The sequence below is a fragment of the Fistularia commersonii genome, chromosome 33 (assembly GCF_037954325.1).
Source record: "Fistularia commersonii isolate RoL2024-O1a breed Wild chromosome 33, RoL_Fcom_v1.0, whole genome shotgun sequence".
Taxonomy (NCBI): Eukaryota; Metazoa; Chordata; class Actinopteri; order Syngnathiformes; family Fistulariidae; genus Fistularia; species Fistularia commersonii.
In genome coordinates, this window is record NC_141316.1 from 10,577,273 (window position 1) to 10,605,103 (window position 27,831).

A 27,831-nucleotide genomic window follows, 5' to 3' on the forward strand; every position below is an offset into this window, starting at 1 on the left:
ACCCTTTGCAGCGAGAACAGCTTCAGCTCTTCTGAGAAGGCTGTCCACAAGCTTCAGGAGTGTGTTCATGGACATTTCTGAGCGTTCTTCCAGAGGTCACACACCGATGTTGGCCAAGAAGGCCTGGCTCTGGGACAGTCGAGTTCTCCGTCCTCCATGTCTTCATGGAGCTTGGTGTCAAATTGGCTTTTCCCTTCAGGGGTCTCCACCTTCTCCATCTCACCCTCTTCTCCTCATCCTCCTCTCTCACACCAACTACCTTCATATCCTCTCTCACTACGTCCATAAATCTACACCCATCAATCTCCTCTTTGGTCTTCCATTAGACCTGAATTCCAGCATCCGTCTACCAGTATATTTACTCTCCCTCCTCTGTCCTCTTCATCTTCCTTGTCACCAGAGTCATCCTACAAACCACCATCCTATGCTGTCTGGCTACACTCTCACCTCCAACTACTTTGCAGTCACTGATCTCTTTCAGGTTACCTCGTCTATACAAGATGTAGTCTACCTGCGTGCTCCTACCTCCGCTCTTATAAGTTACCCTATGTTCCTGTTTTCTCTGGAAAAAGGTGTTCACTACAGCCATTTCTATCCTTTTTGCAAAATCTACCACCACCTGTCCCTCTGCATTCCTATCCTGGATACCAAATCTGCCCATCACTTCTTCATCCCCTCTATTGCCTTCACCAACATGTCCATTGAAGTCTGCACCAATGACCACTCTCTCATTTCTGGGAATATTCTGCATCACTTCATCTAACTCATTCCAGAACTTCTCCTTCTCTTCAGATTCACATCCCACCTGCGGGGCATAGCCCCTAACAACACTGAGCATCACACCTTCGATTTCCAGTTTCAGACTCATAAGTCTATCTGACATTCTTTTCACCTCTAGGACGTTCCTAACAAACTCCTCCTTCAAGATAACTCCTACTCCATGTCTCTTCTTGTCAGTACCATAATAGTACAACTTAAAGCTGCTCCTAAGCTTCTAGCCTTACTACCTTTTCACCTGGTCTCCTGGACACACAGTATATCCACCTTCCTTCTCTGCATCATGTCCACCAACTCTCTACCTTCTCCTGTCATCGTCCCAACATTCAAAGTCCCTCCTCTCAGTCCCAGACTCTTTGCTTTCCACTTCCGTCTCTTCTTCTTTGACCTCCAGTGGCTTGGTTTCCATCGGCTCCCTGTAGGTCATCAGAACCAATGGGGTCCTTGTTAACCCGTTCCTTGACCGATCCGGTATGATCTGGTTATTATGATCAATTCGCATGTTTGGTTTTTGGCAAATTTTTACACCGAATGCCCTTCCTGACGCAAACCTCTGCATTGATCCAGGCTTGGGACGACTCAGGGAGACACCCAGGTTCCACCACTCTCAATGTACCCGATACCATTAGTGATTTCCCAAAGAGTTTGTGTGTGTGTGTGTGTGTGTGTGTGTGTGTGTGTTCAAATCCTTCAAAGCCCCCCCCCAGCCTACCTCTCCTGGAAGTGTGTGGACGGGATGAGCGCGGCGCGCAGGTTGCAGTCTCCCAGCCTCTTGGCCTGCCACCAGGTGGCGTCCTCCTGGCTCACCACCTGCAGGATGTCCCGCCTCCTGAACGCCAGCCCCGCCTCCTGGCACGGCGCCGCTTTGTCCTCCGACGGCTCGTAGTCGAAGAGCGCCCGCAGGTACACCTGAGCGGGACGGGCGGGTCAGAGCGCCTGGGATACCGTGAGGGGGGCGGAGGAGGTCCTGGAGGATCTTCTCACCCGGCTCTCCTTCAGCTTGTCCTCGTCCACCGGCGCCGGGATGATCTTCAGAGTGATGGATCCCTGGGACTGAGACTGGCGCCGCACGGAGCCGCCGTCAGCCGGAGGGTCGACCCGCCGGCCGGCGGCGCTCCGTACGAGCCGGGGCTTCCTACCAGAATCTGGCTGATCTCCTCGGGCCTCCTGCCGCCCACCGGGTTCCCGTTGACCTCGCGGAGCTCGTCGCCCACGTGCACCAGGCCTGGCCGGCGGAGAAACCCACGGCGACAACGCCGGGAAATCGATCACGGTGGAAACGGCCCGGGGTCCGTAATCTCAAAATACGCAATCTCTAATCCGAGGGGTTTAATCCGTGTTGACAGTTTGCAGGGTTACACAACGTAATCTCCCGCCCGCCGGACGGGGAAGGAAACCCCGGCGCCGGACGGATCGCGTTGTTTACGCCGGAGACGGAAAACTCGAACCCGGAGCGTCTCCTTCTCGGGGAGCGTGAAGGACGAAGCGGGAGCTTTCCTGGACCATCCGCTTGCTTCCTGCCTATTTTTGTTATTGTTTTGTATTTCATTCTTTTCATTGCTATTGTCACTGTATTTATGTTTTGTTTTGGTTGTCTATTTTCACCCGCACTGTTTTTCTCTTCCCGTTCTGGTATCCGTTCTTATCCTCGATGTTGTTCAGAATCAGAATTTCCTCACCGAGTAATTTTGCAACTACAAGCAATTTGCTGCTAAACAGACAACATTAAATGAAATAAGTGAAATTTAAAAGTGAGATCGGTGCGATGGAGGTTGGTCGTGCATTAGAGTTGTTGTCGTCGTTCTCTCTGCCGTCTATTTATTTGCGGATGTCTTTTGGTCTCTGTTTACATCCACATTTATTTGACACTTAAAACTGTTAAAATGCTGTGACACAAGAACTTCCTCCGTGAGGATCAACACAGCTTCTCGTGCTACAAGCCTCGGCGGTCCTTCACGCGCATCCCATAATAACCGTGCGTGTTCTCACCGCTGCGGTCGGCGGCTCCGCCCCTCATGATCCTGGCCACGATCACCGCGCCCGTGGACTCGTCCCTCCGGATGGTGGCTCCCTGGTGGGACAAACCAGGAGAGACCGCTGAGGACGGACCTCCTCCGAGCCCAGGAGCTTCTAGAAGCTCGACACGCACAGCTACACTTTGGAGAGGAGATCACCAGAGGAGCGAGAGGGCGAAGGGTGGCGGAGGCTTCCGCTGCGGGATAAGCGTGAAGGTGAATGAAGGCTGGACGTGAGGTCCTCCGGTGCAAAGCTCTCACCAGGGGCTCCTTGTTCTTCACCAGGCGGACGATCTTCACCGACTCCTCCTCCAGCTCGTCCTCCAGGTCGTCGGGCAGCGGCGGCAGCACCGGGTCAAAGTTCTTCTGGGCCACCGTGTCGTGGGCGGAGAGGACGGCCTGGAGGTCAGGAGGACAGGAGTCACCCAGCCGCCTCGTTGGTGAAGCGTTCCCAAACATCTCCAGAGGAACGTCACAGCGGCCCGGCGTGAAAGCATGAGGAGAAGATGGAGCGGAATGGAGATGCCGACGTGCATTTATCGGTGTGTGTGTGTGTGTGTGTGTGCATACTTTGAGGTGAGGGGTGCTCAGCAACAGAAGCAGTTCCCTCTCATCCTCCTCCAGAGGTCCGTCCTGGAGCTCCTCCCTCAGCTGACGTGGGGAAGAACATCATGTCTCATGGGTTTTCCCACCAAGGCTTCCCACCCCCGTCACGGCGAGCAGAGCTGCACCTACGTCCTCCAGCAGCCGGGAGGCGCCGTGGAGCTCCGGGGTCGGGTTCTGCTTCTCGTACCGCTCCAGCTTCTCGTGAATCTGCTTCGTCGTGGTGGAAACGCACGGTGAAGATAAACGGGACGGTTTCCCGAAGCCGCGTTTAGGTGGGACGCACCTTCACGAGGAAGCCCAGGCTCCTCTCGCTGAGGACCTCCTGGAGGAAGGCCAGGTCCTCCTTCTGCTGGACGTCGGGGCGCAGCTGCGAGGTGAGCAGGGCCAGGGTCTCGTGGAGCCCCGGAGGAGGTCCTCCACGCTCCATGACCTTCTGCGGGGGCCACGGGGCCTCCTCCGAGACGCGGAGCTGGGGTTGCTATGGCGACGGGCCGGCCGTACCTGCGTCGGCGGACACGATGGGCATGACTCGGACCGAGACGGGAGGGATCTTCTCTGGATCCTCCTGACTTTCACATGGAGGCTGATGGGGTGAAAACACACACTCAATGAATATATTTGGAGAGAACCTTCCACTGAGACCAGAAGGAGGCCGACGTTCGTTCATGGAGAAGGAGCTCCAGGCCTCTGCTGAACCTTCTTCATGCCTCTGGACTGTGGGAGGAACCCTGGAGGAACCCAATGCCGACACATGCAGAGCATGGAGGCTCCACACAGAAAGGTCTCCTGTGGGAATCCAAGCATGGACCTTCTGGAAGAGAGGAGGAGGCTCAAAAGTTTGCATCACCGTGACGCCAACTCCCAGATGAAGATGCTGAGGTTCTCCTTGGGAGTGAGGAGGATGGAGAGGACCAGGAGTGACATCATCAGAGGGATGGAGATGCTCTGGAGTAAAGAGATGGTTTGGATGTGGACAGAGGAGCAGCAGAGAAGATCTGGGCAGAGGGATATTCATGATGTTGGTCTGTGGACAGAGATGTTTCAGAGAGCTCCTCTACATTTGCTGCTGAGAAGGATGAAGATGTTCCACCTCCAACAGAGACTAGCAAGTATCTGGAGAAGGTTCTTCACTGGTCAGTGAGCCAGCTTCTCTTTGGAGAGACCTTCTGTGGATCACCAGGGCTCCTCTCGCTCCAGGTTTGGATGGATCTCCCAGCAGGTTTCAATGAAGCCTCCACTGGAGAACAAGCTGGAGTTTGGGTGGATGGTGGAGAAGACACCTGGTGGCTCAGGTGGTTCCAGAAGTGCCTGACTCCCAGACATCTGAGCAGCTTGTCCTCAAAGATGATGAGATGAAGCAGGAAAGCTGGGCAGATCATGGAGGTGAGGACAAACTGTGTAGGGTCGTAACATCTACACACCTGCAGGACCTGTAAAGACGTGGTCAAAGCCTATGCGGAGGTCCTAGCAGGAGGAACATACACACCATCTCAGCTGGCCGCCCTCCCCTTGGCCTCGGCTGATGTTCCTCCTGACCTCCATCCCACCCTGGATTACAGCGAGGAGCTTAGCGCATCTCCGTTCTCCATGAGTCCATCATCTCAATGGTGGAGGTTCCCGCCGGCCATATGGTGGAAACATCTGCCTCCTTGATCGGCGGCTGCAGGCTCCTCCCTGGATTAGAAGGTCGGGGCTTCGCTTCCGGCCGACGCACAACTGTGTGCGTTTCTCAACACGGAAACACAAAAGAGCAGCCGGTCTGAAGGTTCTTCAGGTCGGGATCCCGGTCTTCCAGAAGATTCCGTTCATCCGCATCCATTGTTCCTCATCCGGAGGCCTTCTGGAACCCGGCCTTCACCGCATCTTCTCACCCTGACCTTCAGAACCCGGCCCGCTCCCGAAAACATGGATGCAGCCTGTTGCCACGGCGACACGTGGAGCTCACAAACGTGCCACCTGTCTGCTGGCGGACAGATCTCCAGGGAGCAGCAGAGCACGGATCACACCATCTGCCCAACGCTCTGCTCTGCATGTGTGTGTGTGTGTGTGTGTGTGTGTGTGTGTGTGTGTACCAGATATTGGCGATCTCTTGGGAACATCTAACCGTTCACGCGACGGGATCTCGTCCTCCACCCTTGTCAAGGCCCAGCATGACAAGCTTCTGGTTCAGAGTGGAGATCCAGCTCTCGGAGAAGGTCAGGGACGAGTCCATCGGATGGTCTGGAGATCGAGTCGCTCTGAGATGGATGGGACGTGGACGCGGTGAAGAAACCAGAGGAGGTTTATGGATGGAGGAGAAGAGGAAGGAAGGCGGTCGGCGTGAGAGGAGAGGGTCGGACGGAGGCAGCCGATTGGCTGAGAGCGCTGCTGATGTTTATCATAATAAAACAAACAAAACATGAACCGTCTCTTTCTTCAGGTCGACATCCATTGAGCTCGAACACGGTGGAGAAGCCAACCTTCTTGCTGTCCACGCTACAAATCATGTTTTGTTTTAGGTTTTGTTGTTGTTTAGGTGAAACCGAAGGCATTTTCATCCTGACATTAAATGGAGCTCCTGGCCGGCGGCTCCACACCTGCTGAAAGGAGGTCGAGATAAAAATGGACCAATATTAAACATAAGCAGAGATTAAACACTGAATATTTTCTTCGTACATCATCTTCAATGCATGTCACATCTCTGGGAGATCTTTTAAAGTAGCAGAAGAAAACACCAACAAGGCTCTCGTCCCTCCATCTTCACATTCATCTCTGCAGAGCTGATTCCTGCTGGAGGAGGAAGCTCCACACCTGGCCTGTGTGTGTGTGTGTGTGTGTGAGTGTGTGTGACAAGGTGTGTGACCAGATGGCGGTCCGCTTGGTCCGTGAAGTGCACGGGGGGAGACACACGCACGGGGGACGCCGCCTGGAAGCTCTCTTGGAAATCAATGCAGCTCTTTGACTCCAGGAGAAATAATAATAATAATAAAGCAGCAGCAGCTCTGGAGCAAAGTCACCTCAGCATCATTTCTCCCGTGGAACGGCGTGACACTCGTGGATCGTGCACGGGACTATTCCTGGACAGCGCTGCCAAACGCGGACCTTCTGGAACCCAGCGAGACCAGTTCTGCGTTTCCCGCACTATCGATCCCCGAAAGTGATCCGGATGAGAATGAATGAGAGAATCCCACACACACACACACACACACACACACACACACACACCGGTAGGACGACAGAACCCCCATTCACGCACAGAGGAGCGGACGTGCGTGTCGTGGAGGATGTGCGCATCACGCAATTGCGTGGATGTTTGCGTTCACGTCACAATGGATCTTCACCTTGTTGCGTCTCCTCTCCTCCGGCACGACCCCGGCTCCCGTGCACGATCCCTCCCGTGCACGCTCCCTCCGGCTCCCGTGCACGATCCCTCCCGTGCACGATCCCTCCGGCTGCGTCTGGAGCTGCAAGGCTTCTTCTTCCTCCTCTTCCTCTGTCTGTCAGCCCTCAGTCTCACCCTGCGTTGCATTCAGGTTCAAATCGGAAAAAACATTCTCCTCCCATCCTGCGCGCCGATGCGTGCAGTCGTTGTTTAAAAAGAAAACAAAAACAACAACAAAAAAAAAATAGAAATAAAAATGAAAACAAAAAAACTCCATCATCGGTGTTCCGTAATCATAACAATGATTTGAAATGTTTGTCAGAGTTTAATAAAAAGCCAGCAGCCATTCAAGGACAGATATGATGATTTAGGAAGAATCAGATTTATAATCAATAGTTTCCAGACAATTCTAGAAGTAGGATCATGAATGTTTCAGGAACTGCGTCCAAAAGGAAAATGTCTTTTTTTTTTTCCTTTTTTCGAGCAAATCCTCGTTCTGTTCTCAAACAGGAACCGCATACAATTACTACAAATAATCATTTAAACATTCAAAACTGGCCGATGACGTGATTTCCCTTCATGTTTACCGTCTGAAAGCTCGGTTCGTCCTCGCCGGGCTTCCGGTGCTCGCCTTCCCGACGGACCGTGAAGGCAGCACGGCGTGCACATGCACGGCGTGCACACGCACGGCCCACTCCCAGTGTTTTGGCCGAGCAGAGCATTCAGAAGGAAAGGTCGACAAGAACACCTCCCATCTCTGGATCTCCAGACCAAAACCCGGGCTCACCCTCGCACCCGGTCTCGGTCCCGGTTCTGGTGCCGGTCCAGGACTCGGTGGTCCAGCCAGTGAGAGGGGCAGGAGATGCAGCCGGAGAAGGTCACTTGATGTGTGTGTGTGTGTGTGTGTGTGTGTGAGGGGTTTGGGTGACAGAGGACTGAAAACACACTTTGAAAGGACGTTTGTTTAATCACGCCAGTGGTCGGTCTGTATTTCTGTGGAACCTTACGCACACACACGCACACGCACACGCACACGTTCAGATTATAAATGTGTTGATGTGAAATCCAGGGCCGCCATAATCAATTCATGTTCCCGACTGATCAGATTACAATATTTAACACCTGCGCGAGCCGACCCCACCAAGATGGCCGACTCTAATGGCCACGTCGGCCTTCGGACGGGACGCCGCAGCGACAGGAAGCGTTCGTCTCGCGCCGCAGCGACAGGAAGTGAGGTTTCCTTTCGCCAAAGCGCTTCCGGCTTTAAACGCCACGCCGACGCCAAGCGGACGCCGGTCTGGGATTCGCGACTGTGAACGTCTAATCATATCTATATCTAAATATACTGTATATCTATAACCTTAAGTCCTGCGTGTTTTCGCCCACTAAATGAAACACAATTGAAAACCAACGGGTATCAAATGAATCCAGATTAATCGAAGTTAATCCGCAGGGCCACGCGATTAATCTGATTAAACCTTTAAACCGCACAACAGTACTAGTATATACACAGCACTTGGTTAATCTTATCCTTTCTTAATCACATGTAATCGAAGATTTGTACACAAAAGGCCGGCCTTAAATTACGGCGCCGTCCTTTGACACACATTCTGACTCATTTACATAAATACACTCTTCCTGTTCAGTGTGAGAAGAGGACAAGACGTCCACCACGCTTCTCCGGAGGCATCTTCTGGAGGCATCTTCTGGAGGCATCCGGTCTCCTCAGATGTCCGAGCTCGTGGACGCCTGCGGGACCTCCTGGGGAAACATCGCCGCGATCACACAATGTCCAGACAAAACACTGACATGGACCAAAAGACAGGAAGCAGAGCTGGAGGTGGCGGAGATGAAGATGCTGAGGTTCACTTTGGGAGCGACCAGGATGGAGAGGATCAGGAAGGAGTCCATCAGTTAGATGTTTTGGAGAAGGTCAGACTGAGATGGTTGGGTCATGGATAGAGGAGGGAGAGTGAATATATCGGTAGAATTGGAGGTCCAGAGGAAGACCAAGAGAAGATGGATGGATGTGAGAGAGGAGGATCAAGAGAATAGGGTTGCTGGAGAAGGTGGATGGGCTGTGGAGAACCCTGAAGGGAAAAGCCCAAAGGAAAAGAACAAGAAGAAGACATTGTCCAGATGAAACCGGAAACGCATTGAAGGCTTGCAAGTTAATGGTTTATATCATCAACCAACACCAAATTGTGATTTAGCACAAGAGATCCATGACAGTGACGAACTGGACAGGACGTTCTCTGCAGGTCCAAGACACTCACCGTGTACGTGGGGTTTTTGAAGGACACCAAACTGTCCCCGCTGATGGGAGAAACCTTCCACAGAAGAAAAGAAAAGACGGTAAACACACGGAAGGTTGAAGAGAAAAGTAAAAGCAAACAAAGAGCGTCTCCTGGCTACCTGTGTGCTCGAGGTTACGTTGCTGTCAGCATCTTTTATCTCCAAGCTGTACGCCGGGTTCTCGAAGGTCTTCTGAAACACAGGGAAGAGGACTTGACTGAAGGTTCTCAGTCCTCCGGGTCAGAGGCTGTCCGACGGAAACCGGACTTAGTTTCCGTCCTAGAAGACGTCGAACATCTCATCCCAGAGGTCCCTCAGCAGACCGAGGAGACTTTCTGGAACGCAACCGTTGGTCTTTGTCCGACTCAAAGGGTTCCTTCCTTGTAAATGAATGAGTTGTTGCGCAGCAGCTGGGAAGAAGAGGTTGCTGCGTCAGACCCGTCCAGACAACATTTGCCTTCCTCTTCGGCCGCCATTTTGGAACAGCTCCATCTACAGGCAATCTCCCTGCACGCCAGGAATGTGGTAGCGCGCATGGCAGGTCGGTGGGTGGTGCTGGGATTTGCCATGCGATAACAAACTGGAGCGCGACAGCAAGTGAAAGCATCAAGAGTGAAGAGCAGTGGGGTTTTCACATGGACCCATGGTGGAGTGGAGTTTCTGCTCGGAGACCCTGAACTACCAGGAAGGTCACTTCCACAGGGATGGGAACTGGGACGGTGTGTGTTGTTAAGTGTGTGTGTGTCGTTTGGGGTACTCGCCCGAGTTGGTATCTGAACTTGTACAGATTTGACAAAGAAAGGTTTGCTGAGTGAGAATTGTCCATTTCGCTGCTCTGACATGTACTTCTCAGAGATGTAGGACATACAAGTAGTTTGTTTCTTCACCGTGGTTCTGTTGCAGAATAGGATTTGGATTTAGCGACTCACCTGGTCTGCAGGTCTGCTCGCTTTCCCTGCAGGCTCGCCCACAACTTGAACCTCTTCGTAGAAAGGGTTATTAATGCTCTCCTGTGAACCACATGCAACACAATGAGGCCCCGAAGTGCAGAGAAACATCCGTCAGAAACACTGGAGACACCTGATGTCAGGCGGAGTCGGACAAAGCGGCCGCTCAGAAGAAGTCGACCGTGCAACTCGTCATGAGCGCCACATCTGCAGACACGGAACCAGGTAGCGCTTGTTCAAGAAGCGAGCTTTGCTGACCTTGTATGCTCCTGAGCGAACGGAAGGAACCGTCACCCTGCTCCTGGGGACAGGCTGGTCTCCGCTTTCATATGATGGATTCTCGAAACTCTTGTCCTCGGACTCGTCCATGGACAGGGGCACACAGGGGACCTGACCAAGACAGGCGAGGCAGTGTTGAGTGGTCGGCTGCTCGGAGGTAGATGTTTGCTGAAATGGTGGTCTAGTATTTCTACCGACCGCCTCTGAGTCGCGGGCTGCAGGGCTGATGGTTTTGGCTGCGTTTGAAGATGAACCAATCCTGGAAAAGACACCAGGAGGGAAGTATGAAAATGCACAGCAGGTTTATGCAGATTGGACTTTCTGGGTCCTGTCACAGGTCGTCACAGCCAATCACCTGCCTCCATCTAACCTTCTCTGCTTCATCCTCTGCTTTCACAACAACTAACTTCCTGTCCTCTTCCCCTCCCCATCCAAATGCCTCCTCTCTGGGCATCTTCTACACCTCCTGCCTGGCACCTCCAACCTCAGCATCCTTCTACTCAGATATTAACTGTCCCTGCTCTGTCCTTGTCCAAACCATCTCGGTGTGACTTCATCTCCAAAACATCTAACATGTGCTGTCCCTCTGAGGGACTCCTTCTTGATCCTCCTCACTCCCAAAGAGGAACCTCCACATCTCCATCTCTGCTTCCTCCAGCTCTGTCTCCACGGCTACTCTTCACCTCCGTCTTCTCCACCTTTCCTGACCTTCTGGCTGAAACCTTGCTGACACCTTTCTCCACCTGTTTCAAGCCTGTTTGCACACGTTTCTTCACTTCGCTCAACTTCATTGAGTTGTTAATTTTATTCAAAGCGAGTGAAAATAAAACGAAAACAAAGTCAATTTGTGGTTTCCATCTAACCTGAAGCTTGGTAGGTTGGGCATGGAGGGCATGGAGGGCATGGAGGGCATGGAAGGCATGGAGGGCATGGAGGGCATGGAGGGCATGGAGGGCATGGAGGGCATGGAGGGCATGGAGGGCATGGAGGGCATGGAGGGCATGGAGGGCAGGTTATTTCTCAGCTTCTCCATCAGGTGTGATTTCCTCCGAGCAGCATAAACCAGAGCCACCAGCAGGACCAAGATCCCCACCGTCACCCCGACGGCGATGGCAGCTGAGGGGAGGAGCAGGGATACGGGGGTGGAAGGAGAGACAGCTTGCACCGTCACATATTTGCCTGGAAGACACCAGGCTCACCAAGAGTTTTGTTTTTAATAAATACCCGATGACGCGACGACGTCGTATATGTTGGTCTGGCAGAATTCACCCTCCCACTCCGGAGGACACCTGGGACAGGAAGTACAGAGTACATTTCAAACATTTGCCGTCGTTACATGACGAGTCCATCAAATCAAGTGCTTTTTGCAATATGCTAGAGGTGCTGGCATGTAAAAGTGGAGCTACTAGAATTAGCTAAGCGGCGCTAAGTCGGAAGTGCGGGAGGTTTTGCCGACTCGTCCACTTTGTACCTGCAAAGAGCCTTGTTGTCGTCAAAGTAGCAGGTTCCGCCATTCTGACACTGGCAGGGCGGCGGCATGGTGGGCGGCGGGTCGAACCCTGACATGATGAGGACACAGTTCACCCACGGTCAATCGCCCCAACTTACATCTTCCTTCACACATTAGCTGATAGAGGTCGGAGGTTTTCCTACCGGCGTCGCATTGGGTGCTGCTGCCGGGTGTGAAGCCGGTGCCCTCCGGGCAGGCGCAGGTGTAGCCCTCCGGGCGCAGCAGGCACAGGTGACTGCAGGTTCCCTTGCAAGGATTCTTCACTGCAGAAAGAAACGGATGGTTTCATCCATGGAGGCTTCTGTTTGCCCAAACCCGACCCCGTCTAATGCTTGTATGTCTGCTCTGTCAATGGCTGAATCCGGTCACTTCTTCAAGTCCAGTTAACACCCTGCTTTAGCATTTGGGGATAGCGTGTCTTCACATTGAATCACGTCCCTGGCCTCGGTTACGTAACAGCAGTTCAAAACCTTGTGAGGAAATGTTAACGTTTGCGGACGAGTGCTGTTATACAACTGGGAACACCTCCAGCACTTTAATTTTCCTTTTTTTGGATTGTGTAAGCAAACAACTAAGTCATTGAAGGACGACCTCTTGGGACACGCCGGGAGGGACTGAGATGAATCAGATTTGAGAATCGCTGAAAAATCCTGCGATGGTGTAACAACAACGCTCACCAGAGTATATAACATACTGGAGTGGAACTTGGTTAGACGACGGCACAATCCATGGAACTTACTGGCGATGGAGTTGTATCTCTGCCGCTGGTACACGGAGACCTGGGTCAGCCACGGTCCTACCGTCAGCAGCTTGGTCTTTGGGCGGCGGCCGAACTTGTCCTGTCGGAACACCTCGCCCTTCTCCAGAGTGCTCCAGTAGACATGGTCCTCAAAGACACTCACGCTGAACGGGTTCCTCACATCTGAGTAAACCACAAGTGAACACTTGAATTCAATCACTTCCTGGACCTTTCTGTTTGGTTCAGTGTCTGAAACTTTTTTGTCTGCTAGGAACAAGAGGTGAAAACTAATCTCAGATCTAATTTCTACACGGATGTCTCTCATTCCCACCTATGTACACGGCGGTTCTTCGGTCCTCTCCTGACGGCAAAATGGACTCGATGCGGCTTTCCTTGGAGTCGGACCAATAGATTCTGTCCCCGTTTGTGAAGTCAACGGACAAGCCGGTGGGCCAACCCAGGTTGGCGTCGACCAGGACCTTCCTCTCTTGTCCGTCCAGCCAGGAACACTCGATCTTGGCTGCTTCCCCGCGATCGGCCCAGTACAACATACTGCGGAATCATGAGTCAGGATTAGACGGGGGAAACGTCGGTGGATATCGATTGCACGATGCGGACAAACCCGACTTTGCAAACAGCAAATTGAATTTGATGTGCACTCGCCCGACAGATAAGGGATTACACAGCGTGTAAAGAAATCCAATTGTACAAAGGGGGTAATCATTCATTCTTTCATTCATTCAAGAAGCGGATCTATACTGCTTATCCTGTCAGAGTCCGGGAGGGTGGGGGGGCGCTGGAACCGATCCCAGCTGTCATTGGCCGAGAGGCGGGTTCACCCTGGTAAATCACATAGCTACAGACATGCAACCAGACATACAACTTTGGACCCTCTTATTCACGCACCTGGACGATTTAGTGAACCCTAGTGAACCTCTTGTTTTTGGGCAGTGGGAGGAACCCGCAAAACCTGGGGGAACCCCATGCAGACACGGGGACAACATGGAGACTCCACAGAGAAAGGCCTCATGTGGGAATCCAACCAGGAGCCTTCTTGCTGTGAGGGTGACGCGCTAAGCATCGCGCCACCCCAAAATAATCTAGAAATCTGGGTGCAGTGGGAGCGTCGGTGTTACCCAAGTCGTGGGTTTACTGCCACAGCAGACGGATGGCCCAACTCAGTCTTGACCAAGTGCTTCCTGTAACGTCCATCCAACATGGCCACCTCTAATCTCTTCACCCTGGAGTCTGCCCAGTACAGGTTTCTGCAAGGACAATGGGAGCACAACTAATCAATAAAGGCCAAAAAAAAGGGCGCTAATTCAGTTCAGCACACCGGATGAAACAAAGGAAAACGGAGATGTTGATGTTACCGGCTGTGTGATCTCACCTGCCCACCCAGTCCACTGCAATGCCATCTGGTTTTGTGATGTATTTGATGCCGAGGTCCACGGCGGCGCCGATGTTGTTACTACCATCGTCCACCGAGGGTATGTATGCTCTCTTAATCGCCCCGGGCAAAGAGTCCCTACTGGCCACAGTGAAGTACACCATACCTGTCACGACACGGGCACATGGTCAAATATCTCTTTTTGTTTGTCCGCCTCTCAGGACGTATCAAAGTAAGTCCTACTGAGTCCCGTGTTGTTGTGGTCCCAGTCGTAGTCCAACGCCATGATGCGATCGTCTTCCTCGATGAAGTCGTGGTACCCCTCCGTCTGCAGGTTGAACCGACGGATGCGAATGTTCTCCGGGAGAAGCAGAAGGGGAGTCGGCCCTGACGGACACATCACGGACAAATCGTCAGCGACCTTGGAAGTACAAACGGTGTACAACCTCGGCGTGGTTATCGGGAGCGGCTGTAGCTCAGATGGTGAAGCATCCGTCCAACTGGAAGGTCGGTGGATCAACACCGCTGATGCTATGAGTCGCGCCATTCTGCCGCCATTGGCGTGTGAGTGTGTAAATGGGTGAATGTAATCCAGAGCAGCGCTCCCATACCTTTTTTGGACGAGGGACCAGTTTTGTGCATGAAAATGTTTCCGAGCGTTGGGGTTCAAATAATAAAAACTTTGTTAGTTCCAAGTACTTTATCTGAATAAAACCATTCCACTTTATTTTAGGACTAGCCAGCTGCAAATAATGCATAGCGACACAGAGTTTGCGAGTCACCTGCTGCAATGAACCCCTAACTTGGGTCAAATCTTGATATTGTCTTTCAAATGCAGCTTTGTTTTCACCGCCAGCCTGCGCTCTCACCGTTTGCTGGTTCCCGGAAACCAAGAACCTTCCAGCAAGTCCTACTCAACCTAATCAATAATAATAATAATAATAATAATGATGATAACCTTTATTTATACTTGTAAGACCACTGAGGTCTCCCTCATTTTCAGGGTCGACAAGTTTACAAGCAAAGCAGAGCACAGCGCAACAATAAAATGAGATCAAATTAAAAAAAAACAGGAGATAAACTAAAAACTGGTGAAAATGAGATTAAATTAAAGACAGTACGGAAGCAGTAGATAAAACTCCAAACAAAAAAAATGAGATCAGATTAAAAAGTACAAGGGGGTGGATAGAACTAAAAACAAGTACAATTGGCAGTACAAATTAAGAAAACAGTAGATAAACTAAAAACAGGTGCAAATGTGATTAAATTAAAGACAGTACGGAAGCAGTAGATAAAACTCGAAACAAGTAAGAATGAGATCAAATTAAAAACTACAAGTGGGAGTGGATAAAGCTAAAAACAAGTACAATCGGCAGTACAAATAAAAAAAATAAAAAATAAAAAAAGCTGCCGACAGAGAGAAATGCTGAATAATGAGGCTTTGGACCCGCTGATACAAATAAAAGCACCCACCTTCAGCCTGGCACATGCTGCCGTCACCGGCCCTGCGGTATCCGGGCGCACACTCGCAGTCGTAGCCACCTTTGGTGTTTTTGCAGATCTGAGGGCAGGTGCCGTAGACCTCACACTCATCCACGTCTGAGGAGACACCAGCGCCATTCTAACATTGTCTTCACCGTGTCGGGAACGTGACTTAGACATTCCTGAACTCATTCTTCTAGTGCTGCATCCGTGTGTGTGTGTGTGTGTGTGTGTGTGTGTGTGTGTGTGTGTGTGTGTGTGTACCAAGACAGGTGTAGGTGCTCTCCGGGTCCACCATGTATCCAGGTCTGCAGGAGCAGATGAAGCCGGTGCCGTTGAGGTTGGTGCATTCATGCTGGCACAGCTTCTCCTCACAGTTGCGATCGTGACCGAAATCTGGAGACAGACAGCGCAGGTTAGGACCTCGCCGGGGCTTTCGGATCGAAGGAAACGTGCACGTGATCCTTCATCCATCCTTTCTGCAGGAAAGATGAGGAACAAGCAGATCCGCCCACACTGGCCTTTCCTTCAAAGGTAAAATGACAGTGACAGAAAGATTGAAGGTGTTGCGGGAGGAACGATGTAAAACTGTCCCTCAAGATACCAATTTAATTTCTTCCAGACGTGGGTTCGTAAGTTGATTTTTTTGTATCATAAATGAATTTTCCCTATTTAAAATAACAGAAAACAAATGTATTCATTCCAACCCCCCCAAAACTCACAAACAAAGCACATCAATATAGAAAAATCCTGAAAAAGAAGAATATTAATACTGTTAGGGACACCAAAAAGTAAAATCATGGTTATCATAAACTTGCTTTCTTGGGGCACAATAATAAGCACAAAAAATCAATAATAAATAAAGCACTACAATATAAAATGATGCCACACAAGAGAAAGGAACACCACCCAGATATGTGCACCCAACAAACTACCCGGAGCAAGTGGTCGAAAGATGCCGGAAGCTGCGAGGCGGCCTTCAGGTCGGGAGCGGCGAGCAGCGCCGATTCAGAAGATGCAGTGGCCTCATCACGATCACAATCACAATCACAATCACAATCTGAATTGCTTAATTTGCCAAGTAATTTTGCAATGACAAGGAATTTGCTTATGTTGACGATGCCAAACAGACAACTTGTAAAAGGCATTAGATTAGAGTGAAAACTAAAAGTGAGATCAGGGCGATCGAAGTTGATTGTGCAAAACGGCAAGTTGTGCAAAGCAGTGCAAGGCAGTGCATCGTAGGAGGGTACGGTGTCGGCGGGGGGCGTTATTGACCAGGACGGCCGCCGTCATGAAGAGTATTTGACTTGTGGGAGCTCAAATTTGAATTTTCTCGCTCTCGTGAAGGCCGACATTTGCTCGAATCGCGCTTTGGTTGGTCGGTATGTTCCGGGCCGGCTGTCCTGTCTGCACACTGAAGCGAGTCGCGGTGAAATAAGTGAGAACGGGTGAAAGGCGGGGGTCGGTGGAGCCACTCACTGCAGCCCAGCTCGTCGGTTCGGTCCCCGCAGTTGTCGTTGTGGTCGCAGACGTAGGCCAGAGCCACGCAGCGTCCGTTGGTGCATTTGAACTGCTGCGGCGTGCAGGGGGGCAGCGTGGGGGGGCGGCCTGGGACCGGAAACACCACGAAACAGACCTTCGTTAATCCTTCGTTAAGCCGCTGACTGGCCCCGCATCCCATCTCAACCTCCACGCTCAGTAACCCAACCTCCAAGCGAATTCGGAGGGTTTCTGCAGATACGGGGCCTTCTGAAGCCTCACTGAAGGCCTCGTGTGGTAAAGACCAGCGGTGGACATTCATGAATACATGGTTCCCTTCACTGACGTGACGTTACTTGTGTAAGGCTGCTGATAATTCCTCTTCCAGCCGTGATGTGTGTGTGTGTGAGAGGGTGTATTTGTACACTCTCATCGTTTCCAGCTGAAAATGCAGTAATATTTCAAAAGCACACGACGGTATAATAAGCCATGAATCACAGAGTCAGGGCTTCTCCTCAATCTAAAGGAGTGGATTTGGTGGAGCCGACCCATGTCTGGCTTGGACCTGAACGGAGATATTTAATCCCCCCTCGGAACAATTTGCTCCGATTGACATTTAAGCCGATGGGCGCGGCGGTTCCACCAAAAGGTTTCCTTATCCCGCATTGAATGTCATTTCAGGCTCAGTTCCTCCGTTCCGCCGCCTCGTTATTCGCTTCTGTTTGCGTTAATCCACTGCCTGACGGGGCGTCGAACCATCTGAGCGTGAACTCGCTCGACCACCCGGGAGGTCAGTGTGTAACGTACATCCACACACACACGCCTGAAATGAATCTACAGTGAACGTGGTCAGTACATGACGAGTGGGGCGCGCACACACACACACACACACGCACACACACACACACCGTCTACCTCCAGAGTAACTCGAAGTGACACTGAGGATGAAGAAGTCAATGGATTTAGTGATTTGGACTGAAATGGAGGGTTTGCTCATCTTGTTATGTGATGTCGTTTATGCTGAAGTTGTCTGACTCTTATTAAGCCTGTTGTTCTCTATTCTGTTGTTACTGGAACCGGCCTTTCAAAGTAAAATGTCTATAAAATAAATTTCCCCACAAAAATGCGACTTATATATGTTTTTTCTTCTTCATTAGGCATTTTTGGATGGTGCTACTTTTAGTCCGGAAAATACGGTACACACACACAAATATATATATATATATATATATATATATATATATATATATATATATATCTTCGTCTTCTTTTCCTTTGTTTTCCTTTCAGGGTCTCCACAGCAAACCCACCTTCTCCATCTAACCCTCTTCTCTGGATCCTCCTCTCTCACACCAACTACCTTCATATCCTCTCTCACGACATCCATCCATCTTCTCTCTGGTCTTCCTCTAGACCTCCAATTCCAGCTTCCGTCTACCAATATATTCCCTTTCCCTCCTCTGTCCACGACCCAACCATCTCTGACCTTCTCTCCCAAACATCTACCATGTGTCGTCCCTCTGATGGACTCATTCCTGATCCTCTCCATCCTGGTCGCTCCCAAAGAGAACCTCAGCATCTTCATCTGTGTGACCTCCAGCTCTGCCTCCTGTCTTTTGGTCATTGTCAGTGTTTGGAGATCATCTCACCACCGTCTCCTCCACTTTTAGTTCTGGCTGATGTTCTTCTATCTCTTCGTACTCCTGACATTTTTCTACAACCATTCCAGCCTGCTTGAACCCGTTTCTTCACCTCTTCTCCACACTTTCCTGAGCTCTGGACTGTGGACCCCAAGTACCTGAACTCCTCCAACTTCTTGATCTCCACTCCCAGTAGCCTCACCGTTCCACCCGAGTTCCTCTCTTACTGCGACTAACCTTCATTCCTCTCCTTTCCAGAGCATACCTCCACCTCTCTAGATGTTCCTCAACCTGTTCCCTGCTCTCACTCCAGATCACAATGTCGTCTGCAAACACCATGGTCTGTGGAGAAACTGGTGAATGGTTGTGAGACTCCACATGACCAGTGAATGGCTGTGAATGAGAGGTTGACAGCTGATCGATTTCCAGTTCTACTGATAATCGATCAGTGTTTCCATATTCAATGAGCCCCTTGAATTCCATGAGAATCTGAAATGTGTGATGCCTACAGGTGTCTTCCTTCTCATCGCTGCCGTCGCCACAGTCGTCCTTCTGGTTGCACAGCAGGCCGGAGTAGATGCAGTAGCCGTTTGCGCAGCGGAACCTGGACGGCATCTCGCAGGTGATGTTCACTGTTCCAACACAGACGCACCGACGTGAGCTTCCCTTCTGCTTCTGCAGAGGCGGAACACGACTTTGTCACCAAATAATACAAAAAAGAAAGACTGACGGCATAAAGTGAGCTGTTCGTCGGAGCGATCTCCGCAGTCGTCGCTGCCGTCGCACACCCAGCTCTTGCTGACGCACAGATGGTTGTCACACTGGAACTGGCTCTGAGGGCACCAGCGGCCTCCCGGGTAGCGAGTGGCTGAGAAAACACCGCCGTTATTTCTACCGCTTCGCTTCGGAAAGAGGGTTCGAGCCGGCAGAAACGTCTCCGGCGCGCCGATGAAGACGCTTGTGTTCGCGTCGACTCACGGCAGCCGGTCTCGTCGGACAGGTCGCGGCAGTCGGCTCGCCCGTCGCACTGCAGCGCGGCGGGGACGCAGTGACCCGAGTCGCACTGGAAGGAGCCTGGACGGCACGTGAACAGGTCTGGAGAGGAGATTCCATCAGGGTGCAGGTTTACATCACTTCTGAACCCTGAAGGCGGGATCGGAGAGCCCCTCTTACCGCAATCTCGCTCGTCCGAATTGTCGCCGCAGTCGTTTTCGTGGTCGCACACCCATTTCCCGGGGACGCACTGCTCGTTGTCGCATCGAAACTCGCTCTCGGAGCAAGGCCTTGGCTCTGCGGACCACAAGCGTCGTTCACGGCGGCGCACGTTATGAATCTCCGAAGGCGGATTATCACGATATAATGCACGCGCAACTGTTCGGATCAGACGGAGTTATTACTCGTTTACCGATCCGACTCAGGACGGAGTTTGATACGCACGGCAGTTCTTTTCATCCGAGCCGTCGCCGCAGTCGTCGTTGCCGTCGCACTGCCAACGGATGGGAACGCAGCGATGGTTGGCGCAACGGAAATCTCCCAGGGGATCGCAGGTGACCTCCTCTGTCAACCAGAGCAAGGAAAAGTCCAGTCCAAAAAAGAAATCATTGGAGCATCGCCTTAAAATGGCATGAAACAGCTAAAACCCACGATAAGATTATTAGCAAAAAGAGACCTGCTAACAAATGACAGAAGAGAAAAGTGCACGTGACCGGATTTCTTCATATGTATTGCAAAGATCTGGAGGACCTTTGGAGGCGGCTGGAGACCGGAGCCTCCGGCCCACCGGTTATTTTCTTGCACAGGAAAAATACCTGTCATGAGAGTTCAGATCCAAAGAGGATCGTCATAAATCCCAAGAGACTACAAACAAACTACAGATCCATCCATTCCTAGAAGGACTCGAAACGACTCGTCCCGATGGAGGCTTTTTCGCTGCCTCGCCCTCTCGACACTGACCGCAGCCCTGCTCGTCGCTGTCGTCGATGCAGTCGTTGGTGCCGTCACATCGAGCCCACTGGGGGATGCAGCGGTAGTTCGTCTTGCAGGAGAACTCGGTGTCCTCGTCGCACTTGTACTCCGGACCCACTGTGAGGAGGCGCGAGAAGATCGAGACATTGAAAAAGGCGACGGGGCCGATTGAAGACGTAGATGTTCGCCGGCCCGGGACGGCGAGGGGTTGAAGGATCTTGGGAACGAGAGGGTGTAACTCACTGCAGGTGTCATAGGGCTCATCGGACCCGTCCCCGCAGTCGTCTTGGGCATCGCAAACATAAATAGAGGGCAGACAACGCCCGTTGGCGCACTGGAACTGCCCCGGCCTGCAGGTCTTCTGTGCACACGAATCGATGTCCTCGTCGCTGCCGTCGGTGCAGTCCTTGACCCCGTCACAGTGCCACGACACCGGGATGCAGTGCTTGTTCTCACACTGGAACTGGTTGTCCAGGCACCGATGGTCACCTGCAGGGATGCACGGCACTCCGTTACAAGGTAACTACCCTGAACACAACGCTGGAAGACTTCCTCCAGGTCTCCATATCTTCTGACAGCTGCTTTAAACCCCGGTGTTTTCCCCCCTGACGTTTCCCAAAACCACGTCGTACTGCAGAGGGCGGCGTCCTCGTCCGAACTGTCAGGACAGTCCGAGTGGCCGTCGCAGATGAAGCCCGGATAGGTGCAGTTGCCATCTTGACACTGGAACCGTCCGATGGGACAGTAGCGGGGCGGGCAGGTCTGAGGTTCGTCGGAGCCGTCGCCGCAATCCGATTGGCCATCGCACTTCCACCAGATAGGAATACATCTGAGGGGACAACGGGGGGGGGGTGGATCACATCAAATGTGATCTGTGGCCAGTAGACCTACAGGTGCAACCACTGCCAAAGGGAGGACGGCAGGATATTGGCAGGTGCAACGGCGAAATGGTGGAAGAAACTTCCGCCTGCAAATCATTCATTCTCTGTATCTTTGTCCTGGTCTCAGGGTTGCAGGGGGGCTGGACTCTGTTCTAGCTGTCATTGGGTGGGAGGTGGGTTCAACCTGGATCCATCACAGGACCACATATAGAGACACACAACCATTCACTTCCCATCCAGACACGTGTTGTTGTAAAAAGATCTAGACCAGGGGTGTCAAACTCATTTCTCATGGCGGCCACATACGGCCAAGGTAGATGTCAAGAGGGCCGGACCGTTAAGATAATGGCATACTCAGCAATAAATAACCAAAATATCATGTCTTTCCTCTGTTTTGGTGTAAAGAAGTACAAGAACATGAGGAAAATCTTGGAATTTCATGAACAATCCCTTTACAAAACATTTCATGAAACACCTCATATTTCCTTCGACAAAAGTGAAATTTACTTCTATCATTCACATGTTTGCATCGCAATCATGTGATCATGTGATCCCACTGATCGTACAAAGGCACAAAACTTTAACAAGTAACTGGTATTGAAAAATATAGTAATGCACTTTAAGATTAAATGAGACTTATAAAGAAAGGGATTTTTAAACCATTTACACATGTACATATAAAATCTAAATTGAATCCCTGCCTACACCTTACAAACTAAAAAGAGTGCTATTAAATGTGTAAGGATTGAAGTATTCACCTGTCCTGTAAATGTGTAAACTTCATCCATGAAACATGCAAACACATACAATACACACTGAAAATGTATGGAGTTGCATGAAAATAGAATCCCACCATACTCTTAAGTAGTGAAGCTGGTGACTAACATTAAATTGCACATTTTCGCTAGCAATTAGCTCGCTGGCTTTTACCGCTGCTTCGCTGATTTCTCAGCTCTGGGTGAAAGTGGACTTCTGTTTCTTCAGACCCGCCAGCAATTCGTTGATCTCATCTCTTCTCAGTTTCTTTGCAAGCTGTCATATTTTTTGCTGTGATGAGTCTCGTAGTGGGGCCGAATATTATATTCTTTAAATACCGAAACTTGTTGCAAACACGCTAAGCACGAAGGTTTCCCGTGCGTCTCCGTAAATAAATAGGAAGTAGTCCGTTTTTCTTTGAAAATTCTACACTCTTTAACTACTTTTCACTATTTTGATAACGACATTTTGGCTAATGAGGGCGTAGCGGGAAGGTGGAGAACAGGGTAGAAAAAACGTCATAACAAGCAGCAGGTGGTGCATTGATAACGTCTGCTGATTGGTCCGTCTCAGTGACGCAGATTGCCGTCTACTCTGACCAAAATAATGCGCCCCCTAGCGGAATATTCTTGTATTGCATTTAATTAAAAAAAATAAATCCTTGTCTTTTATGCATTTTTTCACTTTCAAAATTATCCTGCGGGCCTGGTCGAACCCCTTTGCGGGCCGTATGTTTGACACCCCTGATCTAGACCTTTCCTTGCGGAATAACGGCGGACCGGACGGTTACTGACTTCTCGTTGTCCCCACAGCGGAACTGAATGCTGGAACAGTCAGCGACACACTGGATCTTGAAGCCCACGGCGAGGGCGATGAAGTGATCCGGACACTCGCAGGTGGCCTGTTCGCCACCCGGTGCGATCAGACAGAGGTGACTGCAGGTGAGGCTGTGGGAAGAGCAGGGGTTCTCACCTGCAAACAAACCACAACTTCTGAGCTGCAGCTTGGCAACAAGTTACAAGACGTTGAAATGTTGATTCGGCGTCATACTTCTGGGCTGTCTGTAGGGGTGGTAGACGTGGATGTCATAGGGCCGGTGTGTGTTGTTGCCCATGACCATGCGCTCTTCACCGGTGTACTTATGGGCCTTTTCCACAGTGTGCGTGTTCCAGTCCGTCCAGTAGACAAAATCCTCGAACAGGGAAACGGCAAAGACATGAGGTAGCGTGCCGGCTATCGCCCTGTGACGGTTCTGGCCGTCCATGTCTGCAAAGCTTGAGTCATACGGAGACAAAACAGCACAGATGAGCCGACTTCACTACCATCGGGAGAATAAAAAACAAACAAAATATACAGTTCATCCGCAACTCACTCCAGGAAGTTGAGGTGGGAATCAGCGAAGAATATCTTGTTGGTGGCGTAGTCTATGGTCAGAGCATTAGGCCACTCCAGCTTGGTCGTTATAATGGCGCTGAGGTTGCGGCCGTCCATGCCGACCCTGCCAATATATGCATCGTCTCCCCAGTCAGTCCAGTACAGCCACCTGAAAACGTGGTAAACATTGCAGGAGAGATGAAAAATATTCCCCAAAACAAATATTGATTAAAAAGACAAGAATCACAAGAACCCTTGGAGTGCAGTGCAGGTTCCAGACATGTATGACTTCCCCAATTCAGATAAGATGGAGCAAAGCCATTGACTATATTGTAGGTGAGGAACGGCACCTTGAGGTCTGCTCTGGCCCAACAGGAGGCCAGAGCATCTTGGCCCTGTGGTGGAGTTCACATTGACCTGCTCCTGTCAGAACATAGGCTGCTGCAGTCTGAACCATCTATCTTCTATGGGCAACTTGGATAAAGAGGACATTGCAATATTCCCACCGGGATGTCACAAATGAGTGGATGGAGATCCTTTTCGGACAATGTGAGTGTGATCTTAGAGATGCCTCTGGGATGGAAGGAGGTGGCTCTGGTGAGCTCTTGGATATGAAGGTCCAAAGAGAGCATCTTGTCACTCCAAGGACAGAGTGAATGTGTCACTCAGGTCTGGTTCCTCATCACTCCGGCACTAAGAGGTTCTGAGGGTACTTCAGTCCGTGAACATACCCGTATTTGGGGTTGACGGCCACAGCACGAGGCCGGCTGATACTGTAGGTGTTGTTTTTGTCTGTGAACTCTCCAGACAGCAGCCTCTTCTGGTAGCGTCCGTCCAGTTCCATCACATGGACCGAGCCGTAGTAGTCATTCACCCAGTACAGCTTCCTGTGGCAAAAGTAGAACCGCTTTCATTAGCATCTCTGTGGACTCCAACAATTTATCATGTGGTCTTCACCGGGCTCACGTAGCTCTTCTCCGTGTTTGGTCAACCACTTCCATCATTATAATGAATTTGACTTTCGTTGTCCTTGACCGGGGGTCGGCATCCCGTGTCAGCCAAAGAGCCATTTGGACCCGGTTTCCTCGGAAATGAAAACACTGGGAGCCGCTATTACTTTTTGGTGTCTAAAATAAAGGCACCACTGTGTATATTGCTTTTTATTACCTTTACACTTTGTATAAACAAGTGTGTAGTGTGTTGCTTCTGAAATTCATAAAGTATTACAGAGAAAATTAAATTTTATCTATGTAATGAACTCATTTTGAGCTTTGAGCTTTCAGAGCGTGTAGCGGAGCCTTGACCTGAATTTTAAAAATAAATCGGGGAAAAAAAACACTGTGTCAGTAAACAACAAAAAATAAATATTTGCAAAATATCTTCATAAATATTTATTACACCTAGTTTATGGGACTTCTGCTCCTGAACTTCTGCGCACAGCATCTGCAAATCGGGACTTTACCGGCTTCCGCCAATGTGACGTTATTTTGAGCGGCGAAAAATAATAAATATAATTTTATTCAATATTTCAAGATCACAATAATCTTCCAACTTAGAACTAAAAGTTAAAAAAAGGAATTAACACAAATGAAATACACTTAAATTAAATATGTCTAATTTATTTTCCCAAGCCACTCGGAGCCGCAGTGTAAAGATGAAGGACCCCTGGCCTTGAATATCAAACACCTCAACAGATTTTCGACCAATTAAAAAATGCTGCAAAGTGAAACTCGTCCGACCGAACCCACCTGCCCACCCAGTCCAGCGCCAGGCCTTGTGCTCCCACCACGTCATGATCTGCCAGCGTCTCCCTGTCGCCGCCATCCAAACGCATCCTCTCGATCCTCCCGGTTCCCACGTCCAGCCAATACAGTCTTTCCTCACTGTGGTCGAAATCTAAAGCCACCACCCTGGACAGCCCCTGCAGGACTACCCTCAACTGGGACCCGTCGGTTGTCAAACTGCGGATGTAGTAACGATTGGTGTACAGCAGGTACGGGTCGACGCCGCTGTTCTGGCGACAGGTGCGTCCATCTGGTTCCCGGAGGTAGCCCGGGGCGCATTTGCAGTGATACGAGCCGAAAGTGTTGTCGCAGATCTGGCTGCAGACCGCAGGTGTGTTGAGGCACTCGTCGAGATCCTCGCAGGCTTTGCCGTCCGGCATGAGCCGGTAACCCGGGTTACAAGAGCAGAAGTAACCCGTGAGGGTGTCGGTGCACAGCTGGGCACACTTGTGGACGGCGGGGTTTCGGCACTCGTTAATCCCTGAACAAAGAAAGAGGAAGGGAAATTTGGCCAAAGTTAGGAGGACGCTGAGATACATGTGCCCTTGGGATGCGGACGTAAGACGGCAATACCATGCGACAGAAGCTGCCCTTTGTGGACACCTACAAGTACCTGGGTGTCCACTTGGACAATAAACTGGACTGGACCTTGAACACCAACGCCATCTTTAAGAAGGGTCAGAGCCGCCTGTTCTTCCTCAGGAGGCTCAGATCTTTCAACGTCTGCAGGACCATGCTGCAGATGTTTTACCACTCGCTGGTGTCCAGCGTCATCTTCTACGCTGTTGTGTGCTGGGCAGCAGGTTCAAGACAGCTGATGCTAACAGACTCAACAAGCTCATCAGGAGAGCTGGATCTGTCCTGGGAGTCTGGAGTCTCCTGGAGACTCCTGGAGTCTGTGGTGCAGGTGTCAGAGAAGCTCCTCAGCATCATGGACGACGTCCATCACCCCCTGCATGCCACGTTGACGTCCTGTCGGAGCTCTTTCAGTCGTAGACTGATACCACCAAGGAGCTCCACTGAACGCCACAGGAGGTCTTTCCTACCTGAGGCTATCAGACTTTTTAATTCCTCTTCCCTCAGCCGCAGGGAATCTTCAATCTTTGTAGTTACAGTTAACAGTTAGGACAATTCACATTTCATTGTATTTCTTATTCTTCCTCCTTTCTACTATTATCTATTACTGTTATGTTTTTACGTGAAACTCTGGCACAACAATTTCCTTGAGGATAAATACAGTTGTTCTCATCTCATCATCTCATCTGTTCTCAGTTCTCAGTTCATTCATCACAACATCAGTCTCAAGATGGACTCCACCACAGTGGCCCCTAACAAAGTTACAAAAAACCTCGGCGTCATGATCGACGATCAGCTGTCGTTCTCCAACCATATTACTTCAACTGCCCGGACCTGAAGATTTGTGCTGTACAACATTCAGAAAATCAGACCCTACCTGACCCAACAGTCGGCACAGCTATTGGTTCAGGTCATGTTCATCTCCCGCCTGGACGACTGCAACTCCCTCCTCGCTGGACGACCTGCTCGTGCAATAAAACCACTGCAGATGGTCCAGAATGCTGCAGCACGGTTGGTTTTCACTCAACCCAAAAGGGCTCATGTTACACCTCTGTTCATCCAGTAGCTGCCGGGATCAAGCACAAGGTCCTGACCCTGGCCTTCAAAACCACCTCAGGAACAGGTCCAGCATATCTGAACCAAATGATAAGACCTTATGTTCCCGGCAGAGAGCTGCGTTCCTCCGATACAAACCTACTAGCAGTACCTTCTGCTCGCTCTAAGCAATCTCAGGCAAAACTGTTCTCAGTTCTACTACCTCAGTGGTGGAACAAACTTCCAGAAGCAACAAGACGAGCATCATCTCTCTCAACCTTCAAGAAACAGGTAAAAACTTTTCTCTTTCAGGACTTTTTACTGCGCTGATGCCCCAGATCAGGTTAGGCAGCAAGTTAGGCTATGCAGTGTGTGTGTGTGTGTGTGTACGTTTGTGTATGTCTTTGTCAAGAAAAAAAAACAACTCACCAACCCAAGCTTACTGTTCTGTATATTTCCTGTGCATCTTGTATTTGCAACTGTTATTTGCAGTCCTTCTGTCCTCTATTGTAAGTCGCTTTGGATAAAAGCGTCTGCTAAATGTAATGTAATATAATGTCACCTCATCTCAGTCGACACTCACCGCAGCCCTTCTCGTCACTGCTGTCCTGGCAGTCCTTCTGTCCGTCGCACACCTTGTGGACGTCGATGCAATCTCCTGACTCGCACATGTACTGCTGGGGGGCGCAGGTGGGCCGGGGCGTGAGACACAAGCCGTCCAGTTCGTCCGAGCCGTCCGCGCAATCGTTCGCCCCGTCGCAGATAAAGCCGGCGGAGATGCAGGCTCCGTTGCCGCAAGTGAACTGGGCGCCGCTGCACGTGTCATACGTGCACCCCAACTCGTCGCTGCCGTCCCCGCAGTCGTTCACGCGGTCGCAGCTGGGAAGGAAATGGAGATTCGCGGGGTTTTGTTCCACGGAGGACGTCTGCTCGGACG

At 50.8% G+C, this 27,831-nt stretch overlaps 2 protein-coding genes across 9 annotated transcripts in view; both read right to left on the reverse strand.

Annotated features, from left to right (window-relative positions):
• Positions 1-6,865, reverse strand: part of LOC147215070 (MAGUK p55 subfamily member 3-like) — a 13,466-nt gene extending 6,601 nt beyond the window's left edge. For all 8 annotated transcript variants that reach the window (XM_086140638.1, XM_086140633.1, XM_086140636.1 and 5 more), the window contains exons 1-9: positions 6,719-6,865; positions 3,682-3,981; positions 3,528-3,605; positions 3,363-3,443; positions 3,054-3,191; positions 2,767-2,848; positions 1,917-2,002; positions 1,762-1,836; positions 1,490-1,686 (exon numbers count right to left, since the gene is read on the reverse strand). In XM_086140638.1, coding sequence (XP_085996764.1) covers positions 1,490-1,686; positions 1,762-1,836; positions 1,917-2,002; positions 2,767-2,848; positions 3,054-3,191; positions 3,363-3,443; positions 3,528-3,605; positions 3,682-3,825 — 881 coding nt within the window. In that variant the 5' untranslated portion in view covers positions 3,826-3,981; positions 6,719-6,865. The remainder of the gene's footprint in view (positions 1-1,489; positions 1,687-1,761; positions 1,837-1,916; positions 2,003-2,766; positions 2,849-3,053; positions 3,192-3,362; positions 3,444-3,527; positions 3,606-3,681; positions 3,982-6,718) is intronic.
• Positions 6,866-7,226: 361 nt separating this feature from the next.
• The window catches only part of lrp2b (low density lipoprotein receptor-related protein 2b), a 42,294-nt gene continuing 21,689 nt past the window's right edge, over positions 7,227-27,831 (reverse strand). The window contains exons 49-80 of the mRNA XM_086140641.1: positions 27,478-27,773; positions 25,248-25,764; positions 24,231-24,386; positions 23,498-23,668; positions 23,176-23,399; positions 22,920-23,097; positions 21,121-21,317; positions 20,732-20,977; positions 20,477-20,605; positions 19,961-20,080; positions 19,697-19,813; positions 19,502-19,618; positions 19,254-19,391; positions 19,033-19,155; positions 16,884-17,012; positions 15,666-15,797; positions 15,393-15,518; positions 14,163-14,306; positions 13,920-14,085; positions 13,666-13,794; positions 12,861-13,081; positions 12,530-12,712; positions 11,934-12,053; positions 11,752-11,839; positions 11,505-11,569; positions 11,144-11,396; positions 10,479-10,539; positions 10,260-10,391; positions 9,984-10,064; positions 9,175-9,246; positions 9,036-9,089; positions 7,227-8,520 (exon numbers count right to left, since the gene is read on the reverse strand). Of these exons, the coding sequence (XP_085996767.1) occupies positions 8,485-8,520; positions 9,036-9,089; positions 9,175-9,246; positions 9,984-10,064; positions 10,260-10,391; positions 10,479-10,539; positions 11,144-11,396; positions 11,505-11,569; positions 11,752-11,839; positions 11,934-12,053; positions 12,530-12,712; positions 12,861-13,081; positions 13,666-13,794; positions 13,920-14,085; positions 14,163-14,306; positions 15,393-15,518; positions 15,666-15,797; positions 16,884-17,012; positions 19,033-19,155; positions 19,254-19,391; positions 19,502-19,618; positions 19,697-19,813; positions 19,961-20,080; positions 20,477-20,605; positions 20,732-20,977; positions 21,121-21,317; positions 22,920-23,097; positions 23,176-23,399; positions 23,498-23,668; positions 24,231-24,386; positions 25,248-25,764; positions 27,478-27,773 (4,921 nt within the window). The 3' untranslated portion in view covers positions 7,227-8,484. The remainder of the gene's footprint in view (positions 8,521-9,035; positions 9,090-9,174; positions 9,247-9,983; positions 10,065-10,259; positions 10,392-10,478; positions 10,540-11,143; positions 11,397-11,504; positions 11,570-11,751; positions 11,840-11,933; positions 12,054-12,529; positions 12,713-12,860; positions 13,082-13,665; positions 13,795-13,919; positions 14,086-14,162; positions 14,307-15,392; positions 15,519-15,665; positions 15,798-16,883; positions 17,013-19,032; positions 19,156-19,253; positions 19,392-19,501; positions 19,619-19,696; positions 19,814-19,960; positions 20,081-20,476; positions 20,606-20,731; positions 20,978-21,120; positions 21,318-22,919; positions 23,098-23,175; positions 23,400-23,497; positions 23,669-24,230; positions 24,387-25,247; positions 25,765-27,477; positions 27,774-27,831) is intronic.